General features: G+C 36.6%; 1 protein-coding gene across 1 annotated transcript; it reads left to right on the top strand.

Moving 5' to 3' along the window:
• Positions 1-5,393: 5,393 nt before the first annotated feature.
• LOC149819341 (anthranilate phosphoribosyltransferase, chloroplastic-like) lies at positions 5,394-9,672 on the top strand. The gene is given in 10 exon segments (XM_089986386.1): positions 5,394-5,465; positions 5,562-5,652; positions 5,655-5,719; positions 5,851-5,934; positions 6,661-6,849; positions 7,862-7,952; positions 8,072-8,131; positions 8,337-8,455; positions 9,197-9,331; positions 9,445-9,672. Coding segments are annotated over 10 exon segments (963 nt in total). The 3' UTR covers positions 9,502-9,672.
• Positions 9,673-18,752: the final 9,080 nt, after the last annotated feature.

Raw genomic sequence — 18,752 nt, 5'->3', positions numbered from 1 at the left:
AGCCAAGTTCTGTATAGCTTGGGTCAGCCTAATTTGAGCCATCAAAGGCTCAGATTATCGACTTTAGCAACTAGTTTAGTGAAGCTACAAGATATTGATACATCTATGTTGTTCACCCGGAGCAGTGTGTGCTGAAATCAAGTGTAACATGTTCTAATTGGAAAATTCTGATCACAGTGCAAATCTTTGCCTGGATTCTTCAAGTCATACGTTTCCTGCTCTCCACAATTATGATTACCCTTACAAACGCTGAAGTTTCTAATGTTAATAACTAGATTATTCTTCACGTGATTTTGACTAATATTTTAACTACCAAATTCTCTGCAGATACAGTGCATCCTACTGCATCAGTTTCAACTGCGACCTCCACAAATGCATTAAAATTTTCAGTCATGATAACATTCAACAAGCCATGCCGTGGGGGAGGTAGATTTAGTTGCTCTTCTGTTAATGACTGCAATGTGAGTAGAAGACCAACTAAACTTAGTCGATTCATCTAGTCTACAATTGTTCTTTTAATTTTGATTGATAATCATATATTACTTTTTCAAAGGGGTCACCAGGTTTGCAACAATGATGCGCTCATTCGTGAAGGATTTTTTCTTGCTATTTTTTTTTCTGTAGGCATCTAATTCATTTAAAATGGGCTGCTGGTTTGGATATATATATTATATATATCAAGTTCTCTATGGATAATGGGCTCCAATCCAAAAGATCTCCCTGGCTGATGACTCTTCTCATCCTTCCATATGGGGCTAAACATTCTTAAGTATGGTGAGGATTGAGAAATTTGTGCAAAAACTACATGAAGCTATTGGTTAATAATTCACATTATTTTTAGCTAAAAGCCTAGAAATGTAAATTTGTCTGAGATAACATTACAAACAAATAGCCTACTTTTGCCATTATAGATTTTTTTGCAAGCCTTTTGGTAACAAATATGTAGTCTTTTCTATATCAAATGCACATTGTTATTTGCTCCTGCTTTATCTCCCTATGCCCCTTTATATTATTAGTAATGGAGAGAACTCCAAAAATAGCATATGACATGGTTAGGCAGGCTTTAATATTGGTTATACATCAATCATTTGTACTTTATTTTTGTCCCTTTAACAGCTTTTTGTTTATGGGCCTGTCCAAGTTATACCATCAATACTTGAGGTTCTCCAGTCAGATCTGAAATTCTCTATTCTTGTGAGTTTGTCTCCAACTGCTCAGTATGTAAGGGTGATATTGGCAATGGAAAGAGGTTTTTGCAGACTGTGCAGGAAATAGGTTTCTCAGAACTGCAAATTCGACATATGTCTTGCACTTTGGTATGTTTTATTACTTGTTCATGTTCAATAATTATATGATAATAGCCTTCCTATTTGTCAGAAAAGCTTATGTTTGAGCACAGGCAAAAAATCTAAGCCCATTCTTTAATCTAAATGATTGAGGCCAACTTTTCTTCATTAATTAACATGTTACAGTTCTTTGACATTTTGGACTTGCATATAACTTAAAGTAAATACAAATTTTCTTTGTTCCACATAAGATGCAGGGGTTATTGAGTGCAGAAAGAATTTATGGTTAAACCCGTGGTAGGTTTCACTAATATCAGCATTTAATCTATTTCGTTTAATAGTAGAATATTTTAGCTGTACTTCCAGTTGAAAACATTTTTGCACTTTAATGGAAGTGGAGAGCATAATGGTTGCTAAATATGCTTTTTAAATGCTCACACACTGTCGCCAGTTAGAAGAAGAAAACAACTTTCTCGTCTCTCTTGAAAGAATAAAAAAAAAAGACTGTCACCTTCATAGTATTTTCATTCGCTGGAAGTGATTATTTGCTAACATTCTGCAGTTCCTTTGTGTATAACTGTATACTTCATTATTCTTTTGGCAAATGCATTATGTTACTGCTTCTCTGTTTTTCTTTCAAGTTTGTAATGAACTGATGCTATTGAAGTCTATTCTATTGGTTTCTTTTATTAGCACATTTTTGTTTAGTAAGGCATCTCCTTTTATCACTGGGATTTGTCAGACAGGAGGACAGTGTTTGCCAATTTGGCTGCACACATCCCCACAAAGGTACTTCAACTCAATGCTGAGCCAACGATAGTTGCAGTAACCAATAACAACAGGCACTTGAAGATTCATTTGGCTTTCTCTGCTCCTGTTCTGAATTCATCCTCTGAAATACTAAGGTCTCTTCATGTTAGTTGTGGCTCCCTCATTCCTATTACTCGGAAGACCCTTGGGAACTGTCGGTTTGGTTTTGTGGTAAGTTATCTTTTATGGTCGCTATGATTGGTAATGCAGTCATTGAATATGCAAAATTTTGTGTTATGTATGGACTTCCTTTTTCTAAGGAAAGAATTATTATCTGTTGAATACGGATTTCTTATTATAAGTTGTCAGTTTTATAATAAATGTTGGTTGGGGTTGTGGATCAGTTAAGAGTAAATTTCATGACCAAAAGTTTTTGTTTTCAGATCATATTGTAAAATTTTGTGATATTTATGGGCATCCTTTTTCTAAGGGATTAGTACATGTGTGTGTGTATTTGAAAAGGTGGGAATCTTATGATAAGGCTTTTTACATTCTCCATGGATTTCCCATTTTGTGTTGTTGCCACACAATAACACTGCAAAGCGATGCTATAGTTAGTCAACAAGGGACTTTGATTTCTCCAACTGAACCCCTCACCTTTCTATATGGTACTTCCTATGCCCTTGGAAAATCCCTTGACCTGAAAGATGATAGGATATCATGTTTACCATGATATGTTATTTACAAATTGTTCTTCTTTCCATTGCATTCATGTTAGATGGTAATCATCAGGAATACTTATTGAGGATTATCCAAGTGCATTCTGTCATGTCCTACTTAATGTAAGTTCATTGAGTTTTGCATTGCTGCACATTTTGAGTAAATTCAGTCTATCTTGCACACACACGCTTCTTGTGTTTTGCTAATTTATGCTTGAAAGTTCTAGAGATTGGGAGGGCCCAGAATTTTTGGAACATGTGTATATGATCTGTCCAACAGATTTGGTGGAGTTGGAAAACAGATTATAACCTCCCTTGCAGAACCTGCTTCTGTGAAACACACATGTTTCTTTTTCCACCTCAGATACTTTTGGCCCCTTCAAAGCGTAAGGGGTCAATTGACATACAAGGATATAACAAGTATTAATACTTCATAATATAATGTCATGGGACACATATCATGTTTTGGATGGCCGATACTCGTCCCGATCACTAGATCATGTCTCCTCTAGGTGCCTCATTCATTTTCCTGTTCTATATCTACTAACTAATTGACAACAAAGTTTGCTACCCAGCGGGTTATTGTTCACGCCATGCTCCTCCTTATCCTGATTGTATCACTTTCAAGACATTGAGCATGTACTATAAGTGAAAACACAACAGTTGGGAGTCTGAGTTCAGAAAATTGAATACTCATATGCATGTGATGGCTTGGTGATAGATGTAGTTTTTTTTTTAATAACCCGAAGAAACTGCACCCAAAACACAAAAACCTGGTCTATTTTATTGATAATTGTCCAAAAAAATTTGTGGCATGAGTTGCCTCTCAATATGATAGCAGAACCCCAAAAATAATCTAGGATCCATCTGGCCAGTTAATCAGTTGCGGTTTAAATATATTTCACAAACCCCGCTTACCACCTGCATGGTTCCATAACGTAAAACCCTAATAGGTCAGGAACATTTACAGAGCAGCAGATTGAGCTAACATAAAAGGTCCATGACAAACTTTATAATGATGCTTAACATGGACGTCCATGCTTACTAGTTTAGTTTGCAAGTCTACAATAAAAATAAAATTAAATCAAGGTCTGCCTAATGTTAAAATACATTATCATGTTGATCATCTTCCAATTTACTAGAACTAAAATAATCAATAATGTATGCTAATCATATGTTACATAACATATACATATGTTCATGAATACAATTAGAATTCATTCCATAGGCAAAGTCATATCTGAATCCTTTTCAACTACCCATCAAACGACAAGCTGTGTTGGTGTTCTACTTTGCTTGCATCAACTGAATTTCAACCAACACGATTCTACAGAAAACTCAAGATTCGTTGGTGTTCTACCTTGCTTGCATCAACTGAATTTCAACCAAAACGATTCTACAGAAAACTCAAGACGAATCTCAAGCGATGATCCGTAGCTTCATATGAAACTAACAAACAGGAAATATTAAGGCAATTACGTCCTTCTTTTCTCTTTAATCTCTTTAAGAAGAAGCTCAGCTTCATGCTCTCTACCTTCCTTCCTAAGGCCAACTATCAATTCGTCATATTTAGAATTAGAGCTATCAAGAAGGAACCCATTTGCAACAATTTCTCTAGTCAGAAGGTAAGCTCTAAAGTACTCTTCCATATTGCTGGGCCTATCAATAAGAGACATAAGGGAGACCACCCTTCACCAGACTTATGAAGAGGTCATCTGCCTCTTGCAGTTTTCCTTCTCGGTAGAGCTTCACCAACTGACTAGCGTAGGTCATATCATCAAGACTCCTTTATCATCTGCACCTGCAAATTGGATGCCTTCTGTACATCTCCAATTTTTTAGTGTATATGAATCATTAGATTTTATATGATTAGATCAGAGGCCAAACCATCCCCCAACATTTGCTCATACATTTTGTCTACTTCTTGAATTCTGCTTTCTCTGGCAAGCTCATTCATGAGTCTGTGATAGGTAACCAGTGTAGGCTTCATACCTGACTTCTTGACATCTTCATAAACCTCAAGCGCTTTGCAAGTATCGTCATGAGAAGAGTAACCATCTATCAACGAATTGTACGTGATCACGCCCGGTGCCAGCCCTTCCTCTCTCATCCTGCAAACTAACTTCGACAATCTATTTGCTTTGCAGAGGCCATTGATAATGGAATTATATGTCACTATAGTGGGAGAAATCCCGTTCTCTATCAGTTTGTCGAGAATCCTGAAGACATCCTTCATGTTGCCTGACTTGCAGAGACCATCTATGAGTGCATTGTAGACTTGTTTGTATTTTTTTTCATTTCTGCATGATTTTGTATCTGTCCTCTTAGACTAGAAATTGTTTCCATGGTCACTGGTGATATTCAGAGCATGAACTTTACTGATGTGCATGAAGAGCTTGGTTTGATCCAGGCCAAGCTATGCTTCAGCCTGTTGGGTGTAATTAAATGGGCCTAAATTGAAGCACAGCCCTGTTCTATCCTGTTAGGCCCAAGTTCAGGCAGATCCCAGTCTCGAGTGAACCTCAAGTGTGCCAGGCCTTTAGCCTACCAAATTTAGTTCTTTCCTGGCACATCTTCTGGAAGTTACCAAATAATTAGTCCACTTTCTGCTCACTGCTCCTAAATTTTAGACACAAACATGTCCAAGAACTGGGCCGGGCCTTGTTCATTTGCACCGCTAGTGTATAATGTCAAGACGTGGAACCCAAATGTTGGTTAGGCAAAGACCGTTGAAAGAAAATCTGTGTCTGCATAGTGAATTTGTTATATTCTTTTTACTGAGTTTATGGTGTTTTTCTGTAAATAGATCACGGGATTGGCAAAGGCAATGATAAAACGTTGCAAGCAGATCAAAGGGCTTGCTGATGCTGTTGATATTGTTGGAACAGGTGGTGATGGCGCACAGTTAACATCTCAACTGGTGCTTCCATATTATCTGCTGCTCGTGGAGCGAAGGTTGCTAAGGTCAGGATGGCTTCAAATAGGCTATGATTTTGAAGCTAACCTTATTTTCTCACTTTTTATTCAACCTTTACAATTGTGCTTTATTTTAATTGATAAATAGAGGAGAGTGATTACTGTAATTTTTCTTGCAGCAAGGAAACCGCTCCAGTTCTTCTGCATGTGGAAGTGCAGATGTGCTAGAGGAGCTAGGTGTAATTATTGACTTGGATGCTGAGGTCAGTATACAAAATTTATTGATATGTAATTGCTTTTAGGTATATGTTACATTGAAATTATCATACATCTAAAACATGGTAATGAAAATATCACAAGTATGATTGCAACTGAGCTATTGATCAATGAATTTCAGTGTAGACAACTGAAATTTGAAATTGCAATGAAATATTGATATTCATTAGGAGATGCTTATGGCCTGTTTGTTTCATGGGGTGGGAAGGGAAGTGCCTTCGGTATGAAAGGTCCATCGAGAAACATCTGTGCCCCACATGGGCGTCACATTTACCCATGGTATACCACTTCTCCAGGAGGCCTTATGAAAGGGTTTTCATATGAAAACTCTGGAGGGCAGGGGAAATGTGGGCCCCATAGCATCCTACATGGGGCTTGTTTTCCTATGAGAGGTGTTTGCTTCACCTACCACAGGAAAATGACCCTTTTTCATATGAAACCTGCCCTTTTCCTGTGAACAATTGGGCCCTTAGAAACAGATGTTCAAGGTACAGCAAATAACATTATTTTCTCTCAAGTGTTAAAAGCCATGCATACATGCATCATGTTACAGGCCATTTATATACTCTTAACAAAAAAGGGAATGAATTAAACTATGAGTCGATAATTACCTTTGTTTCATGTAGTATTCTTGTTCTTTGTATGTTCTCTTTTTCTCTTAGTTGCTGATTTTTAGGACTGTTCATAATAAAACTTGTCTTTTGTGGAACCAGGGGTTAAAGAAATGTATAGAGGAAGTAGGGATTGGTTTTATTATGAGTCCTGAGTACCATCCGACAATGAAAATTGTTGCTCCTGTGCAGAAAAAAATGAAATTGAAGACAATATTCAACATACTGGGCCCAATGTTGAATCCAGCACGGGTTCCATATGCTGTTGGTGGTGTCTACCATCAAGAACTGGTAATTTAAAAGTTTCCTTCAATATGCTCATTAGTTTGTATTTTTCATTCTTCCTGTATGTTCCCTCTTCCTGTACTGCTCTCTGGTTGTTTAGGCTGAGGAATGGTTATATCTTCACTTTTTATGAAGGAATTTTATTAATTTAATGTACTTTGTAGTTTGCTCTCTTTATTCTTCTCATTTATCTTGATCACTTCACTGTAGCGACTAGCAACGTTGTGTTTTTTGCTCTTCATTAAGTCTGATACATGACACAAGGGCAGATTGCTCTGGTATCCAAATAGCAACTTTTCTCATCAAGTTTCATCATTAAAGATATCATTCCAGTCATGAAAACTTGCTGCCTTGAGAATCACCCTCTGCTTCTTTTGGAGTGCATCAAAACTGGCTTAAATTTTGTGTAGGGAATTCTGCTCATCAATCACCAGGATGAGGATTTATTTGTCAGCCTGTGTTCATCTTGAAGTGGCCATAGTGTTGACTCTTTCTGGGTGTTGACTAGAATAATTTGATGTAGGTTCTGTTATTGTTCATTGAACCATATCTTGATATGTACATTTAGAGTAATTTCCTTTGCCACGTAGAGCATGTGATTCATGATGATGGTGATCAATGTATTTCCCATCTATAATGAGTCATACTTGTATGGTTATTGCATCTTCCAGAAGGCTTGCATGTTCTTTTACATATAATTTTTCACTTCTCCTTTGCCTTAATATAAATATTTTTTTTTCTCTTTTCGAGTGTAAGAGGAAGGCTTTTTTCAAAGTAGTTGAGTTGGGGTTGGGGTTCCGGTGAGCCATAGTTAAATTAAAGACATAGTCATGACATTTGATTTGAATTATATGTGCTGTATCATGTGTTAGCAACTGTTTTTTCTTTTGGTGAAGTATCAAAAAATAGATGTTGTAGAACTAATGGAAAGAACTGCAATGCATCAGATGGTTCTCCATTTCCTTGTTCATTGAACTTTTTCAATTTTAAGATTTAAGGGATCAATTTGCTTTCTTAGGTCAGTAAGATGGCGAAAGCTGTACAGAGATTTGGCATGAAGAGGGCATTGGTAGTTCATTCAGAGGGACTGGATGAAATGAGTCCTCTTGGTAATCACATTTTCATGTTTCAGATTACCTGTCCGTTTCTTCAATTTCAGAAATGTTTAACTTGTGTAAAATAGTTGGGATTATACCTGATAGGTTTGATTTTTTTTCTTTTTTATCAGGTCCAGTAGTCGTTCTTGATGTTAGTCCAGAGAAAATTGAGAACTTTCCCTTCGATCCATGTAAGTGTTTCTTTTTAATTACCTCAGCAATTGTCAAAATCATAAAAGAATTAGTACAGGCACACGTGCAAATTTATGTCTGAATATCAAACTGACTATCAACTTTTGGACAGAATAGCATGAATGTAGCTATATTGGAATAACATCTCAGCTTTTTTTTGCATTTCCTGCCATTTTAGTGTGTACATATTGTTTGTATTCGCAGTGGAGTTTGGAATACCACCATGCACTTTGGAAAGCTTGAAAGGTGGTGGACCAGAGTTTAATGCACCAGTGCTTAGGGATGTACTCTCCGGTGATAAGGGATCAATAGCGAACGCTTTTGTAAGTTCCTTTTTATTTCTGGTTAATAGCATGCAATCATTTCTTTTTATTATTCCAAGGAATGTTAATGTTCGTCATCCTATGCACAAAATAGATTAGTATCTTATGCCATCCTCTCACTGGAATGATGAAATTTTGCTATGGTGGTTATTCCATCTCATGGAGAGCAGATCCTGTAAAACGCTGGGTGAGATTAGCAGTCTCACCCACTATGTCACATGGGTGCGGGTGGGGGTGCGGCACTTTCAAAAAACTTGGGTACGGGGGTGCAGCAAAAATATATAAAAAATATATATATATATATATATATATATATATATATATATATATATATATATATATATATATATATATAAAGTCCAAAAGTTGGATATAAATGACCCTGGGTGCAGGTGCAGGTGCCGCACCTAGTTGGTGAGTCCCTGTGACATAGCTGTCACCCAGCGTTTACAACCACAAAACCCACCCCACAGTCCACTGTACTGCAGCTCAGTACAAGTGGGACCCACAGAGGGGTACAGTGGGGTGGGTTTTGTGGTTGTAAATGCTGGGTAAGGTTGCTAATATCACCCAGCGTTTTACAGGATCCGCTCTCCATTTCATGCCTGTGCACATCAGTTCCTAATTAATCTCCTTTATTTGCCTGGACATGAGGTCACCTCAAAGTTTTCAGATTTTTGAAGGTTGCACGAGACATTTTATTGGGCATCTTCTAATGCTTTGTTTCCAAAATATTTTTAGATTCTGAATGCAGCGGCTTCCCTCTTAGCTTGTGGGCATGTGAAAAACCTTGCTGAAGGAGTAGACCTAGCTCGTGAAACAAAACAATCAGGAAAGGCTGTCAAGACACTGGACTCTTGGATAAGTGTTTCAAATGTAAGTTTTTTAATTTCCTCTGTGGCTTTTTTACTTTTCTGATTCAATTGATGATTATCCGGAAAAAAATGGTGAATAACAAGCTTTGGGATTTTCTCTTTTTCTTTGTGCAGCGTTTAAGAACTGCTGCTGCATCTGAACTAGGTAGGGAAACAATTAAAAGTGCTTAAGTGATGTAGCATATCAAAGAGAAAAATAAAAAATCACCTTTGATCTAAGGTTCTTATTAGAACTTTGTTTTAGTTATTTTTCATATGTTGTAATAAAGAGACATGATTTTGATGTATGTGAGACTTTGTTGCATCGACGATGTGCGAAAAGTGTTCGATGAAATGCCTGAGAGAGACCCCCAGGTCGTGGAACTCGTTGAATGTAGAGTGATGCAACTTTTTCAATAAAGCATTTAAAATATATATTTTCAATAAAAACGTTTATGCAAACCGTGCATCAAATCATAAAAACCGGCTCGCACGAGTGGTGGAGTCTGGGTCGAACTCAGGAGACGGGAAATACTTTGTATTCAAGCATACAATCTAAACTACTCTTTATTGCCAAAAATAAAAATCAATTAATTTAAAAAATAAGGGAGAGAGTGCAGTCCTATGCGGAGGACTTTAAACAAATAAATAATGGCTTTATTACAAACCTAATTTAATTGAAATAAAAAAAAACCAACCCTAATCTAAAAAGAAAAGAAAAGGTCTTTAGTGCTTGAGTCTTTTTGTCTTCTTGATCTTCTTCTAGGTTGAGCACTTTTGTATGGTTTGATTAAGGGCTACCTGAGAGCACTTCTGAGGTCCTGAAGGGACCTCAGAGGGTACTTTGAAGGCTCGAAATGGGGCTCACTACACGTCCAATCGCTCTCTTGCAAAACAAAAAAACCACAAAACACAACAGAACAAATAGAACTAAACAAAAATCTACTAACTAATGAAATAAAAATCAGCAAAAACAAGATTTAACCTAACTAGAAACAAACTAAAAATATGTAACTAACTAATACCAACTAATAACAAACTAACACTAAATGACAAAATAGTAAAACAACCTAACTAACAAGAAACTAAGTCATGTAACAACCTAACTATTAACTATTTCATGAAATCAAGAAACTACTTAAACCAAAAAATCAAGAAACTACTTAAACCAAAAAATCAAGAAAGCAATCAACTGAATATGACTACTAATTAATGAATTAATCTAATATCAACAAGTTAATAAAAGTGAACAAGAACTAAGCAAGAAAATTAACTAATAAACTATGCTAATCGGCTACCAGACTCAATTGAAATTAGTTATTAAACTAAATGTAAAAATTGATAACTAACTAGAAAACAACGGGCAAACAAGAAAGCATGTTGTACGACATTTACACTAAGCTAACTACCAGACGTTGAAACAATAAAATGCCTAACCTAATCTACTTGATCCAAAAAAATAAAATATGAACCAACGAACTTATCGTAGCTCGACTATCAACATTCAATATTGACTTAACTCTAGAGTGCAAATTGACGTGAAAAGAAACTCAGTAACCGTATCATGTATAAGGAATAAATCACAGCAGGTTAAATGGATTAAGAACTGAGTAAAGAATTTGCAGTTTGCTCATCAACGTCAACTATATTCAATAAGTATGAGTGCGATAATTGAACGAACATCAAATCGGCTGAACCAAAAAAACAAAGTTATACCTAAGCTAATCTAGGCAATGAACTGAAAATTGCTGGAACTACATAAAATACTATCTAACCGATTAAAGAGTGACAGAAATCACGGCTATGCTATACGGCTAATCACAAAGAACAAAAGAAACAAACGAAACACTACTCGATATTATCAATTTTTCTAATCTAGCAAGCACTTTAACTAACGAAAGCAAAACTAATCCAATATACTGATAAAAATTTAATATTAGGTATTAACTCAGTAAATACTAACCTCAGAATTGAACGTGAACCCAGAAATTCAGATTTACTTGACGTCAAAATGAAATTTAAAAAACATGGTAAGAATCTAAAGTGGCTAAAAAAAAACTATTTACGTGATCTAAAAACAAAAACTAAATATAAAAAAATGTGTTGTAGATTGTTCTAAACTAAATCTAATCCTAAATTAATCAAGAATCAAGAAAAGATATAAAAACCTATGTTAAAACTATTGATCTATGTAGATTAACATTATTCTATGCATAATTCAAGAAAACGGTTAAAACGGCTAGATTAAGCAAAAATAATTTATTTTTTTTATTTTTATTTTTTCAAATATGAGAAAACTAAACTAACTAAATATGCTGATGATGCAATGATCGACCTAAATACGATGCAATGCTATGCTCTAGGCTATGCAAAACTAAACTACGATGAAACGTGGGAGAAGAAACGAACTGGATGATCCGCTTCCGACGGATTGGATGAGAGAAGAAGATGGTTGATCCTAGCTCTGTGCACGCCTCCCCGACGAAGAAGAAGTTGCCGATGACGAGAAGGGTTAGAAGCAAGAGAAAAAAGAAGAAGAAGAAGCATAAGGAGAATAGGTAGAGGAAGAAATCGGCAAAGAGAGAGAGAGAGCAAAGGAGAGAGAGAAGAGAGAGAGGGAGCAAGGGGGGCGTGAATGCCAATGCTGAAAAAAAACGTCCTCTCATGCTTAAAACATCCTATTTATACTAATATAATTAGGTTAAAACAAGTTTTTCAAAACAAGTCCAAAGATTTTTCAATAATTTCTAAAAAGAGGCTCTTATTAAAAACGTGTTTCTCTAAAAATCAAAACTTCCTAAACTAATTAAAATTAGCTAATTACAACTTAATCTAACTAAACTATAATTAAAAAAATTCTAAAACTAATTCTAAAACTAATAGAAACACTAAAAATGCAGGGCAAGCTTTGAAATACACGATTTTTTGATATTTTCAATTCCAATGCGGTTGCTCAAAACTAATGATAAAAAAATAGGTTTTTAAAATAATTTTTCACTAGATCACGCATAAAATAGTATGAATAAAATGCAAAATATATGCATGATCATGGAGTACGCTCGGAGTGGGTGCTACAGACTAGCTTGGAGATGTTCTGGTGCATGGTGGAAGTTGGGGTGGAGAGCACGAGAGTTACTATGGCCAAGGTTCTTCATGTCTGTGCTTGTTTGAGAGACCTTGAATGAGGCAGAGCGGTGCATGATTACATCGTAACGTCAGGATTTGAGGTAGATGCTTTCGATGAAACTGCAATTCTAGACATGTATATGAAATGTGGGGCTGTTGATGTTTCCATTAGAGTGTTCGAAGAGATGCCGAACAAGGATCTGGTCTAATGGAATGTGGTTCTTGCAGGGTGCGTAAATGGTGGGCTTTACCATGAGGGGCTCATTTTGTTTCGGAGGATGAGGGAAATGACAAAGTTGAAACCCAATGAGGCAACACTAGTTTCGATCCTTTCGGCTTTGTCGGAATTGAAAGTTGTGCTTGCTGGTATGAGCTTACATGGTTACAGTATCAAAGTTGGCTTGAATTCTCATATCAATGTTATGAACTCCATTGTACCCGGCTAGCTAGCATCCCGAGTGTACCTGAAACCCTTTTTAGTCCAAATAATCCTACTACAGGGTACCAGGATCGTTGAGCCCTAGTGAAGGAGAGCCTACTTGATAGAGGTTCTTTCCTAGACAAATGATAAGATCACAAAGATCATTAACATTATTGGTATCCTTGTTCTGCCATGACTGACAATGAGTTGAAGGAGCTAAAGAAGATTGCACTTATCGTGTGCATCAAGGACAGCAATTATGACACCACAGTTATTCTGTCATTTGCCTCAAAATCTGTGGACCAATATTGCTTTCTTCCTGTTAATTATGCAAAGCATCCAACAAAAACTTGTTTCAGTTGTATCTGTGATTAGACAAGGATTCATAGAATGCAGTGGTCAGGAGGCTATAAAGTTTGAACCTACTGTTAGGGATTTCCTCCTTGGTAAAGGCCACTATTTCCATAAGAAGGATCATCAATTTTTTCTGTGATTGGTTATACAGGGTATCTTAGGAGAAACTTGATATGAATTATGGAAGGTAATTTTACATTTCTGCTGGCAAAGGAGGTATTGCAAAGCTGGAGGTCCTTATAAGGAAGATGCAACCGGCTGGCTATGACCCCAACACACAGTTTATGCTTAATTATATTGATAATTGAGAAGGATATAATCTAGTTATAGTGAAGACTTGCTTCTCGTTTCTGGTCTTCATACATCTTTGCTGAACCAACCAAAAGCCTCAGAATCAGAAGTATGCAGTGAAGCTATTGTCAATATCATTGTTGCAAGATATTGCTAGTGCCTCCACAATTCTGTTAGGTGTCTTTTGGTCATATGGAGACTGCTGTTAACCCAATTCAGATAATCTAACATGCTTGACAGTTCGATTATCTGGCAACATACCTGAGTTGTGTTTTTTCCTTGTTGGACTCCGCTGCTGATAAGACACTTGTAGACAATGGCCATAAAGATCAACAGATTGATTGATGCCGATGCATTTGATATCTTTCTGCATCTGTTCAAAGAGCGAAGTTAGTTACATGATTCATGATACCAAATATCATTGTTTTGTTGTTTCTGTTGATTGATGAATGGCGTCAAGCATGTTGATCTGGCGTGATGTCTGCCAGTTGATTGTGCTAGGAATCTAAGAACAGCTTTTAGTTCGAATCATCTGCGAGTAACCAAAGATTTTACTTCATTTTTGCAATTTTTTGTATGATATCTGTCACTGGTTTTCTATTTGGTGAAAGTCGGTTCAACTGTAAGGATCCTACTGCAAAACATTTGTAGTACCATGGCTTTATTGTTGAAGTCTCTGTTACGACCTTGCTGGTTGGTCTTTGCAGTCTATGATTTTCCCCTCAAGTTGGCAACTACCGTGAACAGCGACAAGTTGTCGTGAGACTTTTGGATTGAATGTTCATGCTCACATATATATATATATATATATATATATATATATATATATATATATATATATATATATATATTATACAAAGAGAAAGTCCATCAGAAAGGGTTGACTTCTTTCAATCTGAATCTAAGTTTGAAGAGAAATTCGCCTCTCAACATAAATTTGTCAAAGCTTTCCTATAAGCGGTTTTATATTGCTATATATTTTCTTTTGAAAGGCAAGCTGGCCCTACCGGTTATACATCTATACCATTGGGTTTTGAACCTGCAATGTCCCAACACAAGGTGGTGTTCCCTAACTGCTCCTGCTCGACAAGCGAATACCCCGTTGGTGATAGTACAGAGGAGATGGCATTTCCAGTGTATTTGTGCTCAGGATAACCTCTGACGTTCTGTTCCATTTTTCTCTTCTTAAATGCATTGTTATTTTTTTTTGGAAAGGCAAGCTGGGATTAGGCACCAGTTCATTAATTAAGAATGCAAACTATACCTTATCATTCCAGTCAGGGGGGTGATCCTTCCAAGATTTGATCATTCCCTACCTGGCAAGTTGCTCTATGTATCTGGCCAAAAAATTCTGTGTAAGGATTGATCTTTTGTATGTATATTCTATTATATTTGTACAAAAAATCCTTTACAGAAAAAGGAAACGATTCTTCATCCCTTTTGCCTTCCAGAACCTGATTTAATCAGCTGACTAAATCAGTGCGACCGTTTTCCAAAATCACCTTTCAATGAGATGAGGCCTCATCAAGTGCTGTGTTCCAGCTACCTCTTCCTAAATGCATCGTTAATCTTAGTACTTAACCATCGTAATAAGTGAACCATTAGTAGCACTTATTAAGTTGATAGCGCTTTACATGAAAGAATGAACCCCAGGGGTTGTTGGATACTCTTAGCAATTTTATTCAACACTTTCTAATCAGAAATGATATTTCACCATTTTCAAAACGTGAGGGCTATCAATGAATGCTGTGGTTTTTTTTTGTTTAAAAATTGACATTTTCAAATCTAAAAAGCAAATTTGTCAATTTAAGAGAAGCACGAGAAAGTGTGTTGGAAGCACAAGAGAGCAAGAAAAAACCACAGAAGATGTGATGGCATGAGAAAAGTAGAAAAAAGAGCCCAACTCTCCTCATGTTTAATTAACAAGTGAAGCACTTTTTTTCTTTCTTTCTTTTAAGCACCCCTTGCTTCTCACTTTTACATGAAGCTGCTGGTGAGATGCACGTGGCTGTGCGCAATGCAAAGCACACCTTTTTTTTATTATTATCATATGAAGAAACCACACTGGGGATCAAAGACCTGGTCGCCTTGGTCTTAGCTTGCCATACCATCACCATCCTGGTCGCATAAAACTTCATGGGCACTCCAACCCCCAAAGCGCTTCTGCTTGACCTTGTGAAAGGTGTTGGCTTTAGGACTCAAACTTGGGGTATTGAGACCTCTTCATCCACAAGCACAAGACCATGTGGGCCGACCCTTGAGGTTTACACAGCACACAAACCATATGAAATTTAAATTAAAAAAATTATGCTCCTGTAGCTTTTGTGGTAGGTTAGTCGTATGCGTTACTAAAATACATGGAATAATAAACCCTTATATTATCTCAGTCCTGACTCGGAGCTACCCCAGTAAGTACGCACGTGGGCTTAAATATTGAAACAAATACTTTCATGCTCACACTAATATTTATTATGAATACCTGCTTGATGAAATGTAATTTCTGACTTGCATTATATTCATGCTTTACTAAACTTATGGTTTAGTTATACTCATACTTTCTCTAAAATATTGGCTTATCTAAAATTATATATGATTTTATCTGAAATTAATATAATTACCTACCAAGCTTTCACCAATACAGTGGCAGCATCCTAAACCAGACTTTCAGGATGTGATCTTGTTCATATTTTGACCCTATATTTTTGTAAAATGAGCTCTTATGTAAATATATTTGTTTGGACTCTTTGACTTATCTGTTTTTTCATAAATGATTCTCACATGGAGCCTGGAGTTTGCTTAACTCTAAGGTTAAAATAATCATTTTTCGCTACTTAAAGGTTAAAAAAAAAAATCTGTAAATTTTTCAGTTAAAAATTTTGGGGTGTCGCATGAAACAGGGGCAGGGTGAGGATAGAGACAAGGATGGTAAATTTAAGATAGGGTAGGGGCTCCATGCATTTCTAAGGCAAGTCCCCACTTTCTGTGGCACACAAACGTACCCTAAGGGGGTGTTTGACTCACTGGACAAACACCATCTGGTCCAGAACCCGAGTCACTCCCAGGGGTGCGACTCACAGGTTTAGTTGGTCTGTCTTAATTATCAACAGCAGGAACCAACGGGTCCCCGCCTGGCCAGTTGGTTCCCCTCATATCAAACGCGGGACTACACCCGAGCAGGGACAGGTCAGTCCCCCACTCAGGTGCATCCCGCTATTCAAACATGCCTTAAAACCTCCACCTCGTGTGGGGTCCTGAGTCACAGCGACAAACATTTAAAACATAAAAAGAAATGGCAGCCAAAAACTCGTGAGAATTTGATTTTTTTAAAAAAAAACTCACTTATTTTTGGACAAAATATCGGCAATAATAAGCAAATTAATTTTTTTTAATAAAATTTTATGAAGAACACAAATAAAAAATATTAAAAAAATAGAAACACAGGCTTTTCATGATAAATAGCCGTTAAGAATATAAACGACGTGTTAAAAATGTGATATTTACATTTTTACGAAAAAACAATATATTTTGAGATGGTTAAAACATTTCAGTAATTTCTCACATTTTTCATGATTTTTTTTCAAAATATTGCCAATATTCTATAAAAGGTTGTTCTAATCTGTGACCAGTATCATAAAGGTTTCTTAATGGAAATAATGTGCTTTGCTTTGCATTAAAGTAATCTTTATTGCACATTTAGTGTCGATTTTACTTCCCAGTGAGGTGGGAGGGAGGAAAGATGACTGAGAATCCAGCAATTTTTTAACATGCATTGAATTCTTGGATCCGATTTCTTTTATCTGAAATTAATGTCAAATGCCACTTTAATTTTTATGAATAGCATTGAATTCTTAGGGTGGATCAGGATTCGGGAGTACCATGCTTTGCAAAATTAAATGCATTGTGGAGTGACACTATACACATAACTGTGAAAACTGTATCATTAATGCATTTAATCTTACCATGTTCGAGTGGTGAAAATATCCCATCGGTCTTAATCATTGTCTACTAAAGGCAAGTCCTTAAAAAATGAAAAATGGTTACAAATGCAACTCGATGAAAACTTGGGAACTCTGAATCTCATTTGGAAGCAGTGAGAGTGGAGTGAAGCCCACACACATATTCATCAAGTGTGATGTGTGGTGGAAATTGAATAACCAAATAATTATATATGCAGAGGGGCTTTATTGGATATTGTCACCATTACCTACAAAGACCCGTTTTCAATTTTTTTTTTTTTCATAAAACCAACTTTTCACTTAGTGGGAATTGGCTCTTGAATCATTCAATTATGTTACGTAGGTATGATTTCATAAGGCTTCAAAAGTCGATGGCCTACAAATGTGCGACTTTCTGGGGTTATAAAAAATTGTGCTTTTTCATTGAAAAAACATGATCCAAAAGTCAGTTCCCACTATTTTGAACATGCTGAATCCATCCATGAGATCGGTTTTGATCAAAACAGCAAACAACTAGGGCATAAGAGATCCAAACTTGCGAGGAAACAGAACAGGGATCCCTCTGAACCCGCCTCATTTGGGACGGGGATGAAGGATATGAAACAGACAATAGACCAGGGATGAAGGTGAAAATCAAAACCCATGCAAAGATGAAGGCGGAGGTGAACTTACTCTTTCTCCTTCCCCGCCCCCAATCCCCGTTATCAAAATTACTATTATACGTTTAATATTTGATAAAATGATATTTAAATCTAATATATATATATATATATTCATTTTCTAACCCTAAGTTCCACAACCCCTTTATCTCATTTCTGCTTCCTCTAACAAGTCTAACCCAGTGGCGTAGGGATGGCAGTCGACCGAGAGAAACAGAGATCCATCTGAACCTGCCCCATTTGTGGTGGGGATGGAAGTCATGAAATAGGGAATGAACTGTGGTTGAAGGTGAAAATCAAAATGTGTGCGGGGATGGAGGTGGGGATGAAGGGAAATTTTTTGAGATCGGGCGGGGTTGGAGAGCTTGTCCCCCGCACCTGCCCCTTGCCATCTTTAGTTCTTGTCTGTCACCATCATAAGATTCAAAACTCATTTTCCACTAAACAAACATTGTAAATCACATTCATAAGCTTTAATTTACAAAAAAATTAAAATGTCAGCTCAATTGTTTCGTATAATTTGGTGTCTTCAAAGGCATCAAATACATGTGTGTGACCTGACTCTACCTTCAAACGGGCCATTATTCAATAGTCGATACCTTCTTGTACTGGGTGGCAGGGGAAGGTGTAATAGTT

The sequence above is a fragment of the Nuphar pumila genome, chromosome 13, assembly GCF_984573655.1.
Source record: "Nuphar pumila chromosome 13, dmNupPumi1.hap1.1, whole genome shotgun sequence".
NCBI lineage: Eukaryota > Viridiplantae > Streptophyta > Magnoliopsida > Nymphaeales > Nymphaeaceae > Nuphar > Nuphar pumila.
The sequence above is the reverse complement of the archived record's forward strand: the minus strand, read 5'-3'. Positions and strand labels throughout refer to the sequence as shown.